Here is a 19,700-nt window from a genome sequence, read left to right on the forward strand (position 1 = left end):
ACGAAGGTCTCTGGGAAAACTGTGGACACGGGTGCCAGTGACAAAAAAAAAAAAAAAAAAAAAACAGTGACAAAAAAATGCTCTCTCCTGCTCTGACTCACCACGAGGACAGAACTTGACAGGGCAAACGGGACAAGCCAAAACAGTGATTCCGACCTGGGAAAAGCGCCGGCAAGAATGAAGAAGAGTTTGGGTCTGATGACGAAATAGAAGTTGGGACGGGACGGGGTAGGGCGGCTGGCAAGGTCTGGGCATTGCCACAGAAGGAGGGGGGAGGGTTCCTCCAAACACAAACAAGCGCACAGTCACGGCCCCTTTGCGACCAAGGGATCCACCAAGGCTTCCGAGTTCTTTCTTTTCTTTTTTTTTTTGTTTTTGTTTTTGTTTTTTGGGTCATACCCGGCTATGCTCAGGGGTTACTCCTGGCTCTGCACTCAGGAATGACTCCTGGTGGTGTTCAGAGGATCCTATGGGATGCTGGGAATCAAACCCGGGTCAGCCACGTGCAAGGCAAATGCCCTACCCGCTGTACTAGCTCTCCAGCCCTGGTATCCAAGTTCTGAGTGACACTTTTGTGTGTGAATACACAGGCAAGACACAATCACCGAAAATACTCTATGGTAAAGCGCAACTGGAAGATACTTTTGAACGGGAAGAGCAACCCAACCTCCAAGAGCCACGAGAGAGGAAAAAGATCCATAACAGAAGTATCTAGATAGTCGGACGGTATAGTTTCCCCCTTGGGGTTCTAAGTGACTTTATCTGGTCTCCAAATGAGGCCCCCGGTGTGGCCCCGCCTGCCATGGCAGAGAGAACCGTCCTTCATGGACAAAGGTGTGACCAACCCTTCCAGTCCAACCACACTTGTCATCCTGTGTCGGCACACTTGGTCTGCGCGTCAAACGGCTAGAATTTGGTGACAGCCTCTTGCGGGAACCCCCCCCCCCTCCAGAACCCTGCTCCCTACCCGGTCCCCCGACAGGAAGGACATCAATCACGTTGACACTTACCATTCTGAAGCTTCATGTCTGAGAGGCAAAGTAAATACATTAAACGAAGTCTGCTTTAATCTTCTCTTCTAGACCCCAACTGCCTTCATCAAAAAGGAGAAAACAAAAAAATGTTCCCTGAGATCCTTCTCCAAGTCACCAGCCGCTCCTCTAAGCAAAGCACCACCGTCTACCTCAATGGGCGCCCGCTTGCCTCCGTAAACAGAGGACTGGCTCTCCCATCCTTCTCCTTCCACCTGCTCATTCCCCGTCTCCTCCTTCCTTCCTTTCCATCCTTTGTGGCCAAGAAAGGCTTAAAAGTCACACTTTCAATCAAAATCTGGAGGATGAGTCGACTGGCTATTTAGCCTGGCAGCCTCCTGGACAATGCCCCCCATGGAGAGAGACATTTGTTTCCTTTCTGCTACTCAACTGTGGTGCCGGGGGGGGGGGTCCCTTTCCCTCTCCCTAGAACCTCCCCAGTGCATCCTTCCCCTTGAAACCAGCTTAAACTGCAGGAGGGTGAACCGTCCTGCAAAATCTCACTTGGTTCAAAAACTCATGAAGGCAAGGAGCTTGGAGGGTCCAGCAAGATGCTTTGAACCGAGGCTCTAGCAAGATGCTTTGGCCCCATCAGCTCTTGTTAGCAAGCGCTGCCCACTTACCCGGCCCTCAGAGCAGCGGCAGCCCTGGCCCAGTCCCGCTGGGGCTCGAAGCACCACATGGAATGTACCAGCCCCTTAGCTGGAGTCTTCTGAGCAGGACCGGGATCTCGCCCTGCACACCCGCCACCCCTCGCCTCTCCGCAAACCCAGCACCACGGCTTCCTCCAACGTTCCCTCTCTGCTGGCTTCTCCCGGCACAGACAGACAGCCCCGCCAGGGCCCTGGGTGCCGTTTCCAAACTACCACTCAATAAAAGAATTTTAAAGGCTGTGACGGGAGGCGGCGGCGGCGGCGGCGTCAGATCCCAGTTTGGCTTTTCCTCCATCAGCATTCCTCCAGCAAGCCTGCACAGAGCGAGCGACCCTACATTATTTATGTCCGCTCTGGGCTCTGGAAAACACACACCGGCATCCTGATTACGAAGGATCCTCGTGGATACAGTGAAACCATGCCCACCTAGAGTCACCACGCCCCCTAGGTAGGCCCCCCTCTCCCCCCCCACTTTCCAGACTTCCCCCCGCCCCCTCTTCCAGGGGAATCAAACGCCCTTCGAGGCGTGTCCCGACTCATCAGCGCCCAGGAGTCAACAGAACGTTGAATGATGGCCGGGAAGGAGAAAACGGCCCAGAGAGGAAGATGCTTTCTCCCGGAGTGAGTAGGAAGCATCGAGGAAGGAAGTTCAGAGAACAGTTCCGGAGGGGTGGGGGGGGAATTCTCTGTCCGTGCTCCCTCTGGAAAGTTGGGGTTGGAGACAGATGGAGGGGGAGGGTGGGGGGAGGCGCTGATATGGACGCAACTGTGGTCCGGCTGGGAAATCAAAGCGAAAGAAGCAAGCACCCTTCTGAAGAGCCCACGGGAGATGGATTTAGACGGGGCTGCTCGGGAAAGAGCGGCCACGTGGCAACGTCACGTACCTTCCACGCGAGAGGCACAGCGGCTGCGTTCGCCCCACCACACATGCTCCTGGGGGGGGGGGCGTTGAGTCACGGCACTTGTCAGGCGGGCCACAGGGGTGTGGGTGCCACTTAGAGCGATCGCTCCGTCCCCAGGCTGCCTGCCTCCCACCCCTCAGCACAGCCAACAGTTCTGCACGTGGCCGCCGGCCACATCCACCCCCAAGCCCGGCCCGGGCCACAGACAGGGCTGAGCCGTGCCCTGGACTAGCGTGGGCAGGGGGAGGGCGGGGGTGAGGCCTCGGAGGGCGCCGGGGGCACGGCCTGTACTTCCCCCTGCACGGAGCTCCCTGTTTGGCAGGCTGGAGGAGCTTTCAGGGTGAGAAGCCCCGGGCACCGCTTAGTGGGATGACCCTTGGCAGGATCTCCCGGGGGAGTCAGTTGGTGTTGGGGCAAAGTCAGCCGGGGGGAGAGTCGGTGGCCTCCGCCCAGGTCTCCAGGAGAAAAGAAAGGAAGGGAGTCGCTTGCTCCTTGCCAAAGCTTTCCTTTGGGACGTGCATTCCTGGCTTGGCTCACTGTTGGAGCATCTCTGTGTGTGCGCGTGCGCGCATGTGTGTGTGTGTGTGTGTGTGTGTGTGTGTGTGTGTGTGTGTGTCTGTGTGTGCGTGTTTAAGTGATTGTCACTTTCAGGGACTTAGCCCATCCCCAACTCGGGTGTCTTAGGTGGAACATTGGCGCCTGCAATGAGAATAATGGCAGTGAGTGTGTGTGTGTGTGTGTGTGTGTGTGTGTGTGTGTGTTTGTTTAAGTGATTGTCAGTTTCAGGGACTTAGTCTATCTCCAACTTGGGTATCTTAGGTGGAACTTGGCACATGCAGTGATGGGAACAATGGCAGCGGAGTCTCGTGTGTGTGTATGTGTGTGTGTGTATGTGTGTGTGTGTGTATCTGTGTGTGTGTGTTTAAGTGACTGTCACTTCCAGGGACTTAGTCTATCCCAACTCAGGCATATTAGGTAGAATGTTGGCGCCTGCAATGAGAATAATGGCAGTGAGTCTGTGTGTGGCTGTGTGTGTGTGTGTGTGTGTGTGTGTGTGTGTGTGTTTAAGTGACTGTCACTTCCAGGGACTTAGTCTATCACCAACCCAGGTAGTCCATCCCCAACTCGGGTATCTTAGCTGGACCGATGGCGCCTGCACCGGGAACAATGGCAGCGCGCTCGGGGGGAGGTCAGTGGCCCGGAGCTGCAGGGAAGCAGCCTGCTCTGATGCACACAAAGACACAGCGGTGGGGAGAGGCTGGAGCGCGGCAGAGCACAGGCTCCGCGACAACGTGCAGATGAAACAGAGGCCGAGAGCGCAGGCATTCACCCAGGGGCCACACACCTTCCTGCCCGCCCATCGCAGCTCACAGGATAGGTGGCCCAGGAGGGTCCAGGGCTGAGGGCGAGGGGTAAGCCGGGTGGAGGAAGAGTGGGGGGGGGGGGCGGGGCGGGGCGAGAGGAGATGCATGTGGCCCCTGGAAAGGCGGGGGAGGGGTGACCTGCAGTTGGGAAACTGGCTCCCTCATTTGGGAATCCTAGACTGGGGGACTGGGGGCCGGGATCCCTTTGGCTCTGTGGGGACACTGGTGTGACCTGGGGTAGCCGTGTTCCCTGAGCATGAAGGCCACCCCGACCTTTGCTGTCAGCTTTTGGGGGAGGGGGAAGGATTGAGAATGAGGTTTGGGCTGGAGGGATAGTACAGCGGGGAGGGCTTCTGTCTTGCACACGGCTGACCCAGTTCAATCCCCAGCATCGCAGAGAGTCTCCTGAGCACTGCCAGGAGTAATTCCTGAGTAAGGAGCCAGGAGGAACCCCTGAGCATCATTGCTGGGTGTGCCCCTCCCTGCCCCAATTTTTCTTTTTACGCTTTGTTTTTTGGCTTTTTGGGTCACACCCGGCGATGCTCAGGGGTTACTCCTGTCTTTGTACTCAGGAATTACTCCTGGCAAGTGCTCAGGGGATCCTATGGGGTGCTGGAAATTGAACCCGGGTCAGCCGCGTGCAAGGCAAACGCCCTCCCGCTGTACTATAGCTCCAGGCCCCCAAATCTTTCGTGGAAAACAAAAACAAACCTGCAACCTTTCTGTTCATAAAAAGGGATTCCAATAGCCCGACACCAACAGATTGACTCGGTGTCGACTCAGAAACAATTTCGGAATGTTAATAATCCAGAGCAGGGCAGCGATGCTTGAGACAGGAAGGAAAACTGAGCTGAAGTCCTACCTTCTAGAACCTTCTCCCTCTCTCCCCTCCCTATCCCACATTCTCCACGAGGCCAGATGCAGACTGAAAACCTTTCAGCTAACATGAAACTCAAGATTTACGAAGAGGACAAAGGAAAGTTAGGGAAATTAGGGGCCACCCGGAATTTCATATCCTCTGCACTCCATGTACCCCCCCATTGCAGTAGGGCTGAGATTCAGACTCAGATTTCCAATCCGGGGCTGCTTTCATGACCCTCAAGATAGAACCGGCAAAAGCACAGCCGTCAGGCTGGACTTCCTATCCCGTCTTCGGCTCTGTCTCCATTCTCTGCCTTAATACCGTGTGCACAAAGTTAAAGCCGGTATTTAACTTAAAAGATACACTTCAATTTGTCTCAGAGATCAAGTTCTCGCAGTGCTCCAGGTTCTCCATAAATTAAGTTCCATATTTTGCGTTAAGCGATTTTACGAAGAGTTTGACAGGCACTTCGAGTTTCTAAATCTTCTGAATGAGAAAAGGCAATTTGGTGGCTTTTCAAATCATGTCGTTCGGTTATGGCTGTGGGCGGGGGCTGGGATGCTGGTAAGGGAGCAACTGTGATGGAGGTCAGGCAAAATGACATTTTTTTTTGAGGACCGACCTTCCTTACTGTCATTTCACTGAAAGTCACAGTCTCAAGGAACCCCTGGTCACCTCCAGTGAGGACTTACTGTAATTCCAATTTCATCTTCGATCAAGTGTGCATTTTTTTTTTTTGCTTTTTAGGTCAGACCTGGCAATGCACAGGGGTCACTCCTGGCTCTGCAGTCAGGAGCTATCCCTGGCGGTGCCCAGGGGACCCTATGGGATGCTGGGAATCGAACTCGGGTCGACTGCATGCAAGGCAAACGCCCTCCCCGCTGTGCTATCGCTCCAGCCCCTCAAGTGTGCATTTCAATGGACGATAATATACCTGTCATTAAGAGCCTTGAAAAATACAAGGTTGCCCAAGTATCTCTTTGCTAATTATATAGTTAATGGAAAATTGCATTCTTTTCTACATAAACAAATACAAGAGGTCATGAACTGACAGGTTTTTATTTGTTTGTTTGTTTTAAGTCCTAGCCACACTTCTCCTAGCTTATATATTCAGGGGCTATCAATAGGATAAATCTTCCAAAGAAGTAGGTTCTACAACCTTCCACTCTAGCCAAACCCACCTTTCTGGTGATATTATCCCTCGGAAGACTGGCATTAAGATCCTTGTCTTAGAATTTCAAACAACCCCATCTCTCTGTTTCTTGTCAAACCACCCGAACAAAAATGCAGTCTGTTGCATCACTCGCTAGAGCTATTTCTCCAGTTGAAACACGAATTATGAGTCCTTCTGAAACACATCAGCTAAATCAAGTTGTAACATGGCCCCTGCTTTAGGCACTGGGGCGAACGCAGCTAATCGTGTTCTAATACAAGTCATGATTTTGCTTCATTAAGTTAACATGTCCCTGACTTTTCTCTCCACGGAACCTCTGAAATCAGCCAGAATTAAGTCGCACAGTTCTTCTCTGTTACCAGGTATATTTCCTTAGAGGGGAACTCTGACTTCGCTGGATCACTTACACATTTATGATGTGGAGGTTTGGAATGTGCATTTCCCCGTGTTCCCTTTGGTCTCTGCACCTAATGTGTGTGTGTGGGGGTATATGGTCTTTAAATTTCTCCCTCTCCCTCCCTCTCTCTCTCCCTCTCTCTCTCTCTCCATGTGCAAGCTCAGACTCAATTCCTGATGATGGCAATCCCTAAATATGTATCGCCAAGACTCCACAGGTCAGGGTGTGTCAGCTTGGCAACAGAATTGAGAAACAACTTTTGCTTGCAGAAAAACACAAGAAAAATGCCCGGGGACACCTACTCCCTATTTCCTCACGGGCAGGACAAATGATCTAAGGCCTTGTGTAAATTTATGGCTTAAGAAGTTCAAGAGGTAGAGGAGATTCAAACACTGCATAACCCGGTATCTGAACAAGTTTTGCAAGCAAGGCTGAAGAAACGCTGTCTGCTTACTCCCTCCGTGAAAGTTGGTTTATTATTATTATTCTTTTTTTAAGGTGTGGACTCTAAGCGTTGCTCATGGGTTTAGAAGTGGGAAATGACCTGGTGGGTTCCATGACATTTCAGGTGAAGGCGGGGCAAGAAGACAGCAGGGCTTGTTGTGGAGTAGAGCCGGGAGGAAGCTCAGGAATGGGGTCAGACACAGCACTATGTGTCCCCGTCACACCGTCTCCTCCTCCCTGCCCCAGAATGAGATCCGCTCTATGGTCCTTCCGGTGGTCCTTTATTGTCCCTCATTACACTGCACCACCAGTGGATGCGAGTTTTCCTGGAGTCTCAGCAATCACACTCCAGTCCAACCCTCTCCTTCCGACCACGCGTTACATCAAAGGCAAGTTCAAAAGGAATTTGTGAGCCAGACGATTAGACCAGGGGGAATGAGACCTGTTATTTGTTACTGCATTTGGCATATCCAATACGCCACGGGGAGCTTGCCAGGCTCTTTATTTTGTATAAATATCAAATAAAGAGCCTCCAATCATTGGGAAAAACGAGTCAGGAGAGGCTGCTAAAATCTCAGGGCTGGGACAAATGGGGAACGTTTCTAGCGCCTGCTCGAGTAAATCGATGAACAGTGGTATGACAGTGACAGTGAGTATTAGAATAATGGGTAGGTGTTTGCTAGCAGAAGTTCGATCCCCAGCACTGCACATGGTCCCCGGTTCCCTGCCAGGCACGATCCCTGAGTGCAGAGCACAAAGCACAGAGTAAGTCCTGCGTACTACCCAGTATGTCCCCACAACCCCCCACCTCCCTCCCCCCCCCAAAAAAAAGGAAACAAAAACAAACACTAAAGAAATTGCTGAACGGAAGCCCGGGATTTTGGTGGGGACTTATGGGATCCTCTTAATTCAAAACCCTGGTAAGGATTTTTTAAATGTGATTTAGGCTCACTCTGGATGGAGCCAGAAAGAGAAACTTGGGGAATATTTCCTCTCATTTCCGTGGCTCCAGGACTCGGTTTGCTCTTTTCTCCCTACACCAATTCTCTCGCTCTTGACCATCCTGAGAACAGACCCCCGGTCCCGTTTTCTTATCTTGTTGCTTTCCTGTTGCCAGGAAGGGAGTTTACATTACAGCACAACCCTAAAGGCAGCACCTTGTTGGATTTCCATCTACTCGGGGTGGACAAAACTCCAGTCGGAGGAGCCGCTGGGACCCCCAAGTATTCACACGGCTGCAGAGTCACCTCTTTTTTTCAGTCGAGAAGGAAGTCCCCAGACAACCCATTCATACCCCCAAGCTGTGTGTTTTCCAAACGTCAGCTCCTCTTTGAGTAGACCGGCCAGAATAATGGAACCTGCCTCACAAGTGCTCCTGAGGGTTTGTCTTCACGTGCCAACCCCAGCAAATACAGGAGTTCGAGAATGGTCTTTATGTTCCCAGGAGGATCTCAGTTACATCTCAGGAGAGCCAGACCCTCTGCCCTTGTCCTTGCGCCCATTCCTCTGTCTCCGGAGTGGCCGGAGACCACGATGAGGGTGAGAGAACATACTGACTCCAGATACCACGAGTGCCTAGTTATCTGCGCGACCCACCAGACAAACAGGGTTTCAGAATCCAAGAGTTGTGACTCAGACTCAAGGATTTAGCTGTAGCCTCGACCAGTGTCTCTCAAGTGGGGGCCCTGTGTCCCCCACTCCCAGAATAATCAAAGGGGCCACAGGTGAAAATCATGTAAATGGGGGGGAATAACATGAGTCTAGGGCACCAACCAGTTGGGGCAACAAGGTCAGAAGAGGCCAAGGTGGGAAAGAAAGAGGCTGAGAGACCCAGGTCTACACCAGTGAATTAAGGGCATACAGACAGGGAAGGAAGAAATCAAGCTCTCACTATTCACAGACGACATGATACTATACCTAGAGAAACCTAAATCCTCTACCAAGAAACTCTTAGAAACAACAGACTTGTACAGTAAAGTCGCAGGCTATAAAATCAATACTCCAAAATCCATGGCCTTCCTGTATGCAAATAATGAGACAGAGGAAAGTGACATAAAAAAAAAAAACACAATCCTATTCACAATCGTGCCCCAGAAAATCAAGTACCTCGGAATCAGCCTAACTAAGGAGGTCAAGGATCTCTACAAAGAAAACTACAAAACTCTAATCAATGAAATACACCAGTGAGAAGGGAAGTGGGTTCACACCCACACTCTGCTCACCGGCTAGGGAAGGGTAGAGCTAAGCCTGGCTCCACCGGCAGCTCTGGAATTACCCTAGACCGATGACTTCCAGCTTTCCTTTTCCTTCTGTCTCTTGGCTTTCTGAGCGGTCTCCTCCTGGACTTGGACTTGACTCTCCCCTGCACTTGACAGACCGACAATCCCTTCTCTCTCTTTTTTTTTAATTTATTTTATTGAATCACCAAGTGGAAAGTTACAAAGTTCTCAGGCTTATATCTCAGTTATACAATGCTCAAACACCCATCCCTTCACCAGTGCCCATATTCCACCACCAATAAAAACAAAAACAACACAAAAACAAAAACAAAAACAAAAACCGACAATCCCTTCTCATCTTCAACCTCATCAAAGCCGTTTCCTTCACGAGACCACAGCTTAGAGGAGTCGGCGAGACAGGGCGACACATCTCTCCGAGAGTCAGTGACGTGTGTGTCCACACACATGGCTTCCACTGATGCACAGAGTTACATGGCACCACGGAAGGGAACGTTCATCGTTGTCCTTCTTTGAGAGTCCTGCACATGGGTGGGACTGACCTGGGCTTGCCCCGGGCCCTTGACCAGGCGTGTGGAAATATTATCCCTGGTGAAGTTTTATTCTTGGGAATCAGCCGAGTCTCAGCACAGCGCCTTTTCCTCTTCAGAATGCAGTGCCGTCCGAGCCAAATGCCAAGAGGAAAAGAAATGTTCTGAGAATGAACCTTTGATCGTGTCCCGTGACCGGGGGGAGGAAACACCAAGAGCCTGCTTTCCATCCCGTCACTGGGTGGAGGCTGGGAGTTGTTAAAATGCTATTTATTTTGTCGACAGGCTACTTGGACTTGGCACCATGTAAATCCAAAGTGTTTGCAGAGATTCCCTCGGGGACAAAGGGAGAATCATCTGTATGGATCAAACGTGTACTTGCTGCATTAGCAATCGGTCCCTGGAGACTGATAAAGACCTTTTTACGCAGAGTCCTTTGCACGGCGACTGAAAAGCTCTTGTCGCAATGGCTGCGAGTGGGTGGTGTCAAGCCCAACAGGGCAACCGAGGAGAGGGGAGGAGGAGGGCTCCCTTCTTGTTTGGGGAAATGCATCTCAAGTCACATTGGGAGCCCTTACAGCCTTGGCTATATATATATATGTATATATATGTATATACATATATATATATATTTTACCTAGCATTCCCCCAATTCATTTATTTTGATTTTTGATTTTGGGGCGACACCTGGCTGCACTTAGGGATCCCTCCTGACAGTGTCCAGGGGACCCTACGTGGGGCCAGGGAATGAATCTGCATTGGCCGCACGCAAGGCAAGCACTTTCCCCTGGAGCACCCCTCCAGCCCTTTAGCTTATGGCTGTGATGGTCAGCACATGGCTCCCAAGTGTGTTCACGTTGATGCTTTAGGCCTACGTGGATAAAGGACCACACCCACCACCCAGTGGTCAGCACCCTCTGCTAATATCCACTGTTCCCAGAGTCTCTCTGTCTCTCTTGCCTTCCCAATGCCCCATCTTCTCTCATCCCCTACTTTAGTAAACTCAGCTCTGCCATATTGTCTAGGAGTTTGCTCTCACCACTTTACTCCTTCCTTCCTTCCTTCCTTCCTTCCTTCCTTCCTTCCTTCCTTCCTTCCTTCCTTCCTTCCTTCCTTCCTTCCTTCCTTCCTTCCTTCCTTCCTTCCTTCCTCCCTTTCTTTCTCCTTTTTGGGCCACACCTAGCAGTACTCAGGGGTTAGTCCTGGCTTGGTGCTCAGGGGACGGTATGGGATTCTGAGGATCGAACCCGGGTCAGCTGTGTGCAAGACAAGCACCCTGTCCACTGTATGATCACTCCCACCCTGCTTTACTGCTTTCTATTGCTACCTAACTGAGCTCGTCCGGCATTTGTCTTCTCCTTAAACTGTGGAAATAATCCCTCTAGAGGCTTCCAGACCTGCTTAAAACTTCCCTGCAGGGCACCTTCCTGGTCCTCTGGACTCCAGGCAGGACACTCAAACCTGGACACACAGTCACGTCTTCCCTGCCGGGCCCTGCCACGTGACCAGCACGCATCTGTCTACCAGCCATGTTGGAGAGCACTAATTACCCCTGGGTCCCGGCAAGCACCGCTCTCCAGGTATGAGGCTTGCTAAGAAGTCGCATGACTCCCAGCTGTCACTCCGTTCGACCCCTGCTAGGCTCGCACGGCTGGGCACACAGTAGGTCTCCGAATTGGTTACCACGTACCAGTGCACAGAGGCAGTAGGCGTGACAGTGATTTCTGCATGGGGTCTGGTTCCTGAATGAAGGAACTCAGCATGCCCCCTCAAAAATTAATTCAACACCTCCCCAAAAAGGGGGGGCAGGCAGGCACCTCTCCTTCCTGCTTCCAGCAAGACGGGCTTCTTGTCTCACACTGTAATTCTCTCCGTGCATTCCTGTTCACCGTGGCCAAGGGGCCACACAGCTCAGCAACAGCGGGGAGACAAGAGCGTGTCCTCCTGTTAACTCGAACCCAGCGCCGTGTGCCAGAGCCTTCCCTTAACCTGATTTGAGAAGGACCTTAATAGCAGGGTGGAAGTAGAAAAAAAAACACAAAACAAAAATAAAATCAGCCCGTCCTTCGAGTACCCGCTTCTCCAAGGGCGCTTTTTTTTCCTTGTTGTCCACCAGAACAGGCGCCGCTGCCTGACTTGATTTGGCTGTTTAAGGGCCCCCCTGACCACGTGCTTTCGGAGGCCTCCGCATTGGCCCTGCCTGCTTTAATTACCGCTTTGCGCTCTCTGTCTCTCTTGACCTTCCATTTGCTCATGGAGGGGAACACTCCTGGGGTAGCAATAATCCTGTAAGCACCACTTCCACCCTCGGGGCCCAGGAAACGACAAAGCCATCAGCACTTCAGCCTTCCACCTTCCGAAGTGGCCGGGGAGGAGGGAGAGCGGTGGGGTGCGCCAAGGAGCAGGACGCCTTCCGAGAAAAGGAGTGAGAGGTCAACGAACGTGTTAGCCCAGGGAAGGAGGCGGTGGGGGGCGGCGGGGGAAGGCGGGGACGTCCAGGGTTCTCGGAATTTCTGGAATACTGTGATCCGGTCACTTCCCTGGGACCGGCCATGTCTGGGGATGGCAGAATCCGAGTACAGGAGGACGGGGGTCTTCTCCCCTCCCGGAATCTGCAAACAGAATCTCGGAACTGTGTTTGCATTCGGCTGCGCTGATCTCGGGACACAGAGTTCAACCTTCCCGACAAGGAGCTTCGAGCTGTTTTGACAAGACCCACTTTTATCGCGCTGGCTCAAAGTCTACACGCTGCTGAAGCGTCCTTAATAAGAGGGACTAAGAAGATGATTTCCTTCAAGATCTAACTTTGGCCCCTCTCCCTGCTACCAGGCACCGGAGTATATTCCCGCCTGGAATTGCTTTACTTACCCCCCACACCAAGAAAATCTTCCTTCCCCTCCAAGAAAATTTTCATTGACTAGAGCTGGGCTTTCACAGGGCACCCCAAGATGCTATTAGGAGGATTTTCACTTGGATTCGAAGTGGGTATTACCGTGCTCCCTTCCCCATATTTCTCTCTGTCTCCTTCCAGCATTCTCCCTCCCTCCCTCCCCTCCCTCCCTCCCTCCCTCCCTCACCTCCCCCCTCCCTTTCTCTCTCCATCCCTCCAGCCCAGGTATCAGCTCTAAATTAATTTCCTAAACTGAACGCAAAGATTGCGTTTCGAGGCCATGTCTTGGCCTCACTGTCAGCGAGGTTCACCCCTGCAACCCCCCTCTACCTTCTTGTCCACCTCCATACACCTTGTCTCCATGTGAAGACATATTTTAACAAATACAGACACATATCTGGGCAAGCAGACTTGAATTTAAGGAGCGCAAAATGGGGCAAATCTATATTAAGAGTCTACAGACTAGAGCAAAGGACCCTTTGGAACTCTTTTTTTTTCTTTTGCAAGCCAGTCTTTCAAACCACAGAAAATCTTCAGTTGAATGGGGGAGGGTCTGAGGAAGGGAGGAGGGGGCGTGGGGGAACCATCAAACCCAATTCCTCTCTAAAAGTCCAGCTCTCACTCTCTTGCATCCTGGCTTAGGTAATATGCTGAAATAATGAGAGCCGTTGCCTCGCTCTTTCTCTTTCCCGGGAGGGGCTGAGATACGGCCACCTAAAAGAGGCCCTATTTGAGGAAGAGTGGTTTAAAAAATAGGGACAATTTAAACAGGTCACTCCACCAGGGCGAAAGCGCGATCCATCACTGTGCGATATTGGTGAGGGAGAAGCAAAGGGGGAAAGAGCTTCCTCCAGAAGGCACTGGAGTCTGTGTTCTCTCTCCAGGGCAGTGTGGAGGCAGCAGAAGGGCCTTTCCACATCGGAGGTGGCATCAGCATCTGCTAAGGTGCCCGGCCCTTGCCCCAAACAGCAGACGGGTAGACTGATTCTCTACCTTGGATTTGTTCTCGCTCATTTTAAGACCTGTGACATCCCCATTGTCTTTGCAATTGAGGGCGAATTCTAGTTCAAATGGCAAAAGGGGCTTTATTTTCCCTCCCTCTTTTATTTCTACTTAAGATAACTGTGAGTGACTTTGCACGTGCACTTTAGGATTGAAGAAAAATTGTGCAAAGCACTTAGTCTTGCTTGGATAAAAGAGTAGAGGCTGGGCCTCAAGAATGAATGGACTTGAATACAGCTTCAAACATGGGCACTTTTATTGAGATGCCACTTATTTTTAATCCCGCTTCGACAAGGTCAAAGTGAAACACAGGTAAAAGGTAGGAGGAAAAATAAGACCGAGTTAGCCCCTATCTCTTAGGAAAGATGTAAGAGTGACAGAAAGACAATTGGACAAATAGGCACTTTCTAAATATTTTCCTTTTAGCAGCTCCATGTGGTACATGTTTGATGGACAAGGAAAGCTGGACTTTACAGAGACTAATACTTTGACTCAGGAGCCAAATGCTGCCTGGGTCAGAGCGACAGAACAGCTGGTAGGACGCTTGCCTTGCATGTGGCTGACCCGGGTTTGATCCCCAGCACCACTTATGATCTCCTGAGCCCACCAAGAGTGATCCCTGGGTGAGTGCAGAGCCAGGAGAAAGCCCTAAGCACCACTGGTTTGCCCGCCCCCCAAAAAAATCAAAACCAAGTAAAATAAATAAAAGCTAAATAGGATGGGGCTGGGGTGATAGTGCAGCGGGAAGGGTGTTTGCCTTGCATGTGGTTGACCCGGGTTCAATCCCCAGCATCCCATAGGGTTCCCTGAGCACCACCAACAGTGATCCCAGGAGTCACTCCTGAGCCTCGCTGGGCATGACCCATAACAACAACAACAACAGCAGCAGCAGCAGCAACAAGATTCTGATGCTGAAGTGTGAAAGGCAGGTTTGAAGCTGTTGACTCTAAATACTGGCTCAGGGATGGCCAATGGCCCCTGACTAAAATCAAGGTGCCCTCATTGCCCACTGGCATGGAGAGAGGCAGTGGGGCTTGTGCTGTTTTAACTCCCAGCACGACAGAGTTTTCTAAGCTGTTGTATACACTGCCATCCTCTGGGACATCAGTCTCACCATCCTAACTTTATCGGTACGGGTATGGCCAGGCACTGAGGTCCCCAGATTCTCATGAACACTAAATTCAACTCCCTTCCCCCCTAATTCTCATGGAGTTTGGAGACATCCCAATTTTGGGAACCACGGGCACAGGGAGATTTGGGGTTGCTCGAGAGAAACGCAATAGAAAACTCACTCCTGAAAGGAAATCTACAGAAGCCATCCCATCGAGAGACACTTCACCAGCTTAGTATTCCAGGCCTTTCTGAAGTCAGACAGGTCCCGTTTTTTAAGAGTCTCTGGCTTGCTTTAACACTGTACCGACCCCACCCATCTTTGCTTCACTTTCTCCTGGCGCCCTCTGAGGTGAAAGTGAAAAGGAATCCAAAGGAATCCGGGTTGGATTTACTCTGGATTCCGTTTCCTTGAGTGAATACCACACCGCAGACCTGAACCACTCAGATGGCTTGACCAAGACCTGGATTCCAGGAGAACGGCTACTCACGGCAGTGGGCAAGCTGCAAGAAAGACCCCCACCCCATTTCTGGGCAGGGCCATGAAGCCTGTTTCAGCTCCAACCCCAGAACCAACCCGTTAAAAAAGGGAGAGGCGAGTGCTTGATTCCTGGGTCTATAATGGAAGACTTGGCTTTTAATTGGGCCATCTGGGATCGGGGGAGAGGGGGATGGCAAACAGCAAACCTTATGCACAGGGGGGTTTGACTTTTCCTTTGGCTCCTGAGTGGTGATTTCAGAGCCTGTCTGATACATATGGTGAGTTTGGGTGGTACTGGATAGTCCAATAATGGGGTTGATGATGGGAATTTTGGATCCTGTGCGATGATAACCTTGACCTCCTAAGTGTCTAGAAACTAAAGGCTCACTGAGGGGGTGCCCAACCCTAATAAAAATTCTGCACACTTGGCTTGGGGAAGCTTCCCTGACTATAATGCTTGATGTCCAGGAAACACTAGTGTCATCTAGGACGGTCCTGGGGAAGGATAAATGGAAACTGCATTGAGGCACTGAGGCCTTTTCTTGACTTGTCCCACGAGTGTCTCACTATGACTTAATTTGTTCCATCGGATTCTAGTATACAGGATAAACAGGACTGTGAGTGTACCTGCTTTCAAGGAATCCCACGAGTCCTTCTAGCAAACATCAACCCTGAAAGTGATTCATGGGGACCCCAAAATTTGCAGGTGATGTCAGAAGCGAGCTAAGTGGCTTCCCTGATTCTTCAGGAAGTGACGCTTCTTTGGCACTCTGAGCTAGTGACCACCTCTAGCACCATTTAAAAAAAAAAAGAAAAAATAACAAGAGAACAGATTGCCCCACGAGGCTCTATGCAGTGCAGACGTCCAGGCTGCCTGCAGATATCTCTCCTATGCTGTGGTAGAAACACCTGTTCCCTCATCTCCAAAATTTGTTTCTTTGTGGGCCATGCCCAGTGATGCTCGGCATTTATTCTTGGCTCTGCACTCCTGGGAATGCTCAGGGGACTATGTGGGATGCCGAGGATCGAACTGGGGTTGGCCATATGCTAGAAAAATACCCTATCTGTTGTACTATAGCTTCAGGTCCCCGCCCCTCACTTCTTCCCCCTCTATCCCCAAATCTTAGCTGAGATGCTCCCATGGCACTACTTTGCTGGACCCTCCTTGGAAATCCATCCAATAGAAGGATCTGAGAAAGAACTTAGAAGAATGCTGGGACACAGATAGGGGGTGGCCAGTGTTTGCTTGTTTATGATAATAGCGGACATTCCCCACCCCCCACCGCATTTCCCTACTGTAAGCAATTTTGGAAGTGCAATGAGACTAGAATGAGACAATGAATGGGGCATATAGGGTGAGGGGGGTCCCTCTTTCCTGCCTCAAATCACTCCCCACCCTGGCCTGAGAGCCTCTTTTGCACTCCGCCGCCTTCTTGCCCACCCTTTTTCACTCCTGAGTTTCAGATCCACTGGGGAGCACGCATAGGAATGTCGGTGATAAAATATGCATATCTCCTGAAACCCTGAGTATTCTCACTGAATGTAATAAGTGGAAAGTTATTTTACAGGAAATGAAAATCTGAGATTAATATTCTCCGATGCCAGCCAGTCCCCTCTGGACAATTTTTCATGGCACTACAGCAAAATAAACTTGCAAAGTGTGGGAATTGGTTTCCTCCTTGGGTTGCATTGGGGAAGTGAACTCCTGAAACGATGCCGAATCAGTGCTCCTCACCTCCAACCCCGCCCCCATCCCTCTTGCTAACGAGGCATGAGGGATTTCAGGACGTGCCCTGTAAACATATTCACGGCCATCTCCCCAGAGTCGTGAAAAACAGCAAGACCATATTTCAAGTGAACGAATCCGGAAATAGTTATGGGTCATTGCTTCCTAGGACCGTGGGAGAGAAGTTCTATCATGAGAGACTTTGTGATGTTGGGGCTGGAGCGATAGCACAGCGGTAGGGCGTTCGCCTTTCACGAGGCCAACCCGAGTTTGATTCCTCCGTCCCTCCCGGAGAGCCTGGCAAGCTACCCGTGCGTATTGGATATGCCAAAAACAGTAACAATAAGTCTCTCAATGAGAGATGCTACTGGTGCCCGCTCAAACAAATCGATGAGCAACGGGATGACAGTGACATGGTCCATAGGTGAGCCTAGCCTAGAGACTACAGCAAACTTGTGAAATCCCTCCCATCGTACACCCAATAGAGAACTTGCATCCTTGCCAGGGACTTAGGCTAGATGCTAGGATGTAAAAAACTAAAGCTCACCGAGGGGCGCGTGCACTCGTGGGCTCTCCGGGCGGCTCTGTCTCACCGCCCCGAGTTCGGTGCTCTGGAACTGCTGTGTATGGGCTGGATCGGGACTGCCGTTGGCCACGGACAGGCGAAGGAAGAACGAGGACCAAGCTGGTTGCTGATTAGTTACCGTTTATTCAATCTTCCATTTTTCTCATCTCCCGCACTCCCAGCTCAGTCCTCTCTCTCTCTCTCTCTCTCTCTCTCTCTCTCTCTCTCTCTCTCTCTCTATCAACTGCAGCATCTCTCCTCTCTCCTCCTACTTGTCTCTCCCACCTTGCCCTCTAGGCTACACCCAGCCCAGCCGGGTAGGTAGCAAAATCAACATAAGAAAGCCCTTCCTGAGGGCAGGGCATTCCAAAGCCCTTCCTGACTCTTAAGGTTTTTTTCCTTTCCTTAGTCCAAACACTTATTAACATCTTAATACTAGTTATTTTTGTATGGACATAGCAAGAGATACATTGAGGCTTGCATGGCAGCTCTCCTGGCAACATCTTGCCACAGACTCAGAGCACAGCACTCAGGCCAGATTAATCATTCCTCACCCTAGCAGGGTCCGAATCCAGTTATCACTGTTTGGATCATGACAGCATTTGTCCATGATCAAGCTCTTAACTTATAGTTAAGCAGTAGGCACTTTGGCCAGGCCCATCTCGATGCCAGGGTAGCACACAACTCACCGCTTGCCCTGGGTCCATCCCATCCCTCGTCGGGACCCTGCTGTTGGGGGTGCTAGGAAGTAAGGGCAGCTGAGGCTTAGGTCGAGAGAACAGATGCCCAGGAGGAAAATATCATGTAGAGTCAAATGACTCCCAGGTTACAAAAGCATAGGATTTGCTAAGTCTTCCTGTGTCCATACAAAAAGGACATGGCTCTGAATAAACTATGCAAAAGACTCAAGGAGAAGAGAAAAACAGTATTTGCAAGTCAACAGAACACTAAGAAAGAAGTTACAAATAAACACAGAGGAGTGAGAGCACTGTAACAGGAGTAACCCAATAAACCTAAACTACCTGAGGCTAGGTTATCCTACACTAGGAAGCATGATCCCCTCAGGGACTCACAGATGCAATAAGCAGCAAATCCCAACCAGGGCACCATATGCCAAGAAACATAGGAAAGCTTCCCCCTTAAAATCGAGGCATCTGAACCTTTTCAGGATGACGGCGACAATAATTTCCCCGGGACTGGAATCAGAGCCTCCTAATAACTATTGCCCGGAATGTTTAGGCTTAACCATGGTGGAGCAGAAGAGCAACAAGAAGGTGCACATAAAAACAATCTCCCAAGGGGTGGGTTTCTTCTCTGTGAAAGAGGCAAAGGTGTGGCAGACGCCCCCACCCCAACCCCACCCATGGCACCCGAAGAGTTCATCCCAATCACCTCCTGGGAATTTGTATAAGTCACACAGGGCAGGGGATCCTCCCCGACACAGCCTCACGTCTATAAAATCCATTCCCTGGTGCAGAGTCACGCCCGATGAGTCAGTGGGCAGCGTGTCCAGCCCCAGCCCCTGCTCTCCTGCAGCCTGCAGCCTGCCCGGCTCAAGGGCCACCACCTTAGAACTTCTAAACCCAGATGCCTTCAGTCCCTTTCAGTGCCAGCTTAGTGGGTCCTGGCTCCCGTAGCCCTGAGTGCCACAGGCTCTCCGTCTTTCCTTCTTCATCACAGAAGAACAGCAGAACATTCACACAGCTCTTTGACAGCAAATTGGATTCTTTGGTCTAGGGGTGAAGGGACAGAGGTCAGTCCCGCTGCAGGTGTGGGGCAGTGAGACAAGAGCTTGGTTGGACTTGCCTTTGCCATTTTTGAAAACACACACACACAGACACGCGCGCGCGTGCACACACACACATACGTTACTGAGACCGCTTGAGAAATTTGACAATCAACGAGATGATGATGATGATGATGATGAGATCATTGTATCATCATTGTCATCCGTTGTTCATCAATTTCCTCGAGCAGGCACCAGTAACGTCTCCATCAGTCCTAGCCCTGAGATTTTAGCAGCCTCTCTTTACTCGACTTTCCCAACGGTGCCACATTGGAGGCTCTTTCAGAGTCAAGGGAATGAGACCCGTCATTGTCACTGTTTTTGGCATATCGAATACACCACAGGGAGCTTGCCAGGCTCTGCCGTGTGGGCAGGATACTCTCGGTAGCTTGCCAGGTTCTCCGAGAAGGAGAACTAGGATGTGTGTGTATACATATATATATGTATATATGTATACATATATATATATACACATATATATATCCAGAACAATAGCACAGGAGGTGGGGTGCTTGCTTTGCATGTGGTAGACCTGGGTCTAATGCC

General features: G+C 50.8%; 1 protein-coding gene across 10 annotated transcripts in view; it reads right to left on the bottom strand.

Annotated features, from left to right (window-relative positions):
• The window catches only part of TENM2 (teneurin transmembrane protein 2), a 1,321,709-nt gene that overhangs the window by 417,805 nt on the left and 884,204 nt on the right, over positions 1 to 19,700 (bottom strand). Inside the window, exon 1 of one of the 10 annotated variants that reach the window (XM_055129741.1) lies at positions 1,011 to 1,085. The exons of the other annotated variants lie outside the window; for them this stretch is intronic. Coding sequence (XP_054985716.1) covers positions 1,011 to 1,050 — 40 coding nt within the window. The 5' untranslated portion in view covers positions 1,051 to 1,085. Of the gene's footprint in view, positions 1 to 1,010; positions 1,086 to 19,700 lie in introns of those variants that run through there. 10 annotated transcript variants of the gene reach the window in all.

The sequence above is a fragment of the Sorex araneus genome, chromosome 2, assembly GCF_027595985.1.
Source record: "Sorex araneus isolate mSorAra2 chromosome 2, mSorAra2.pri, whole genome shotgun sequence".
Classification (NCBI taxonomy): domain Eukaryota; kingdom Metazoa; phylum Chordata; class Mammalia; order Eulipotyphla; family Soricidae; genus Sorex; species Sorex araneus.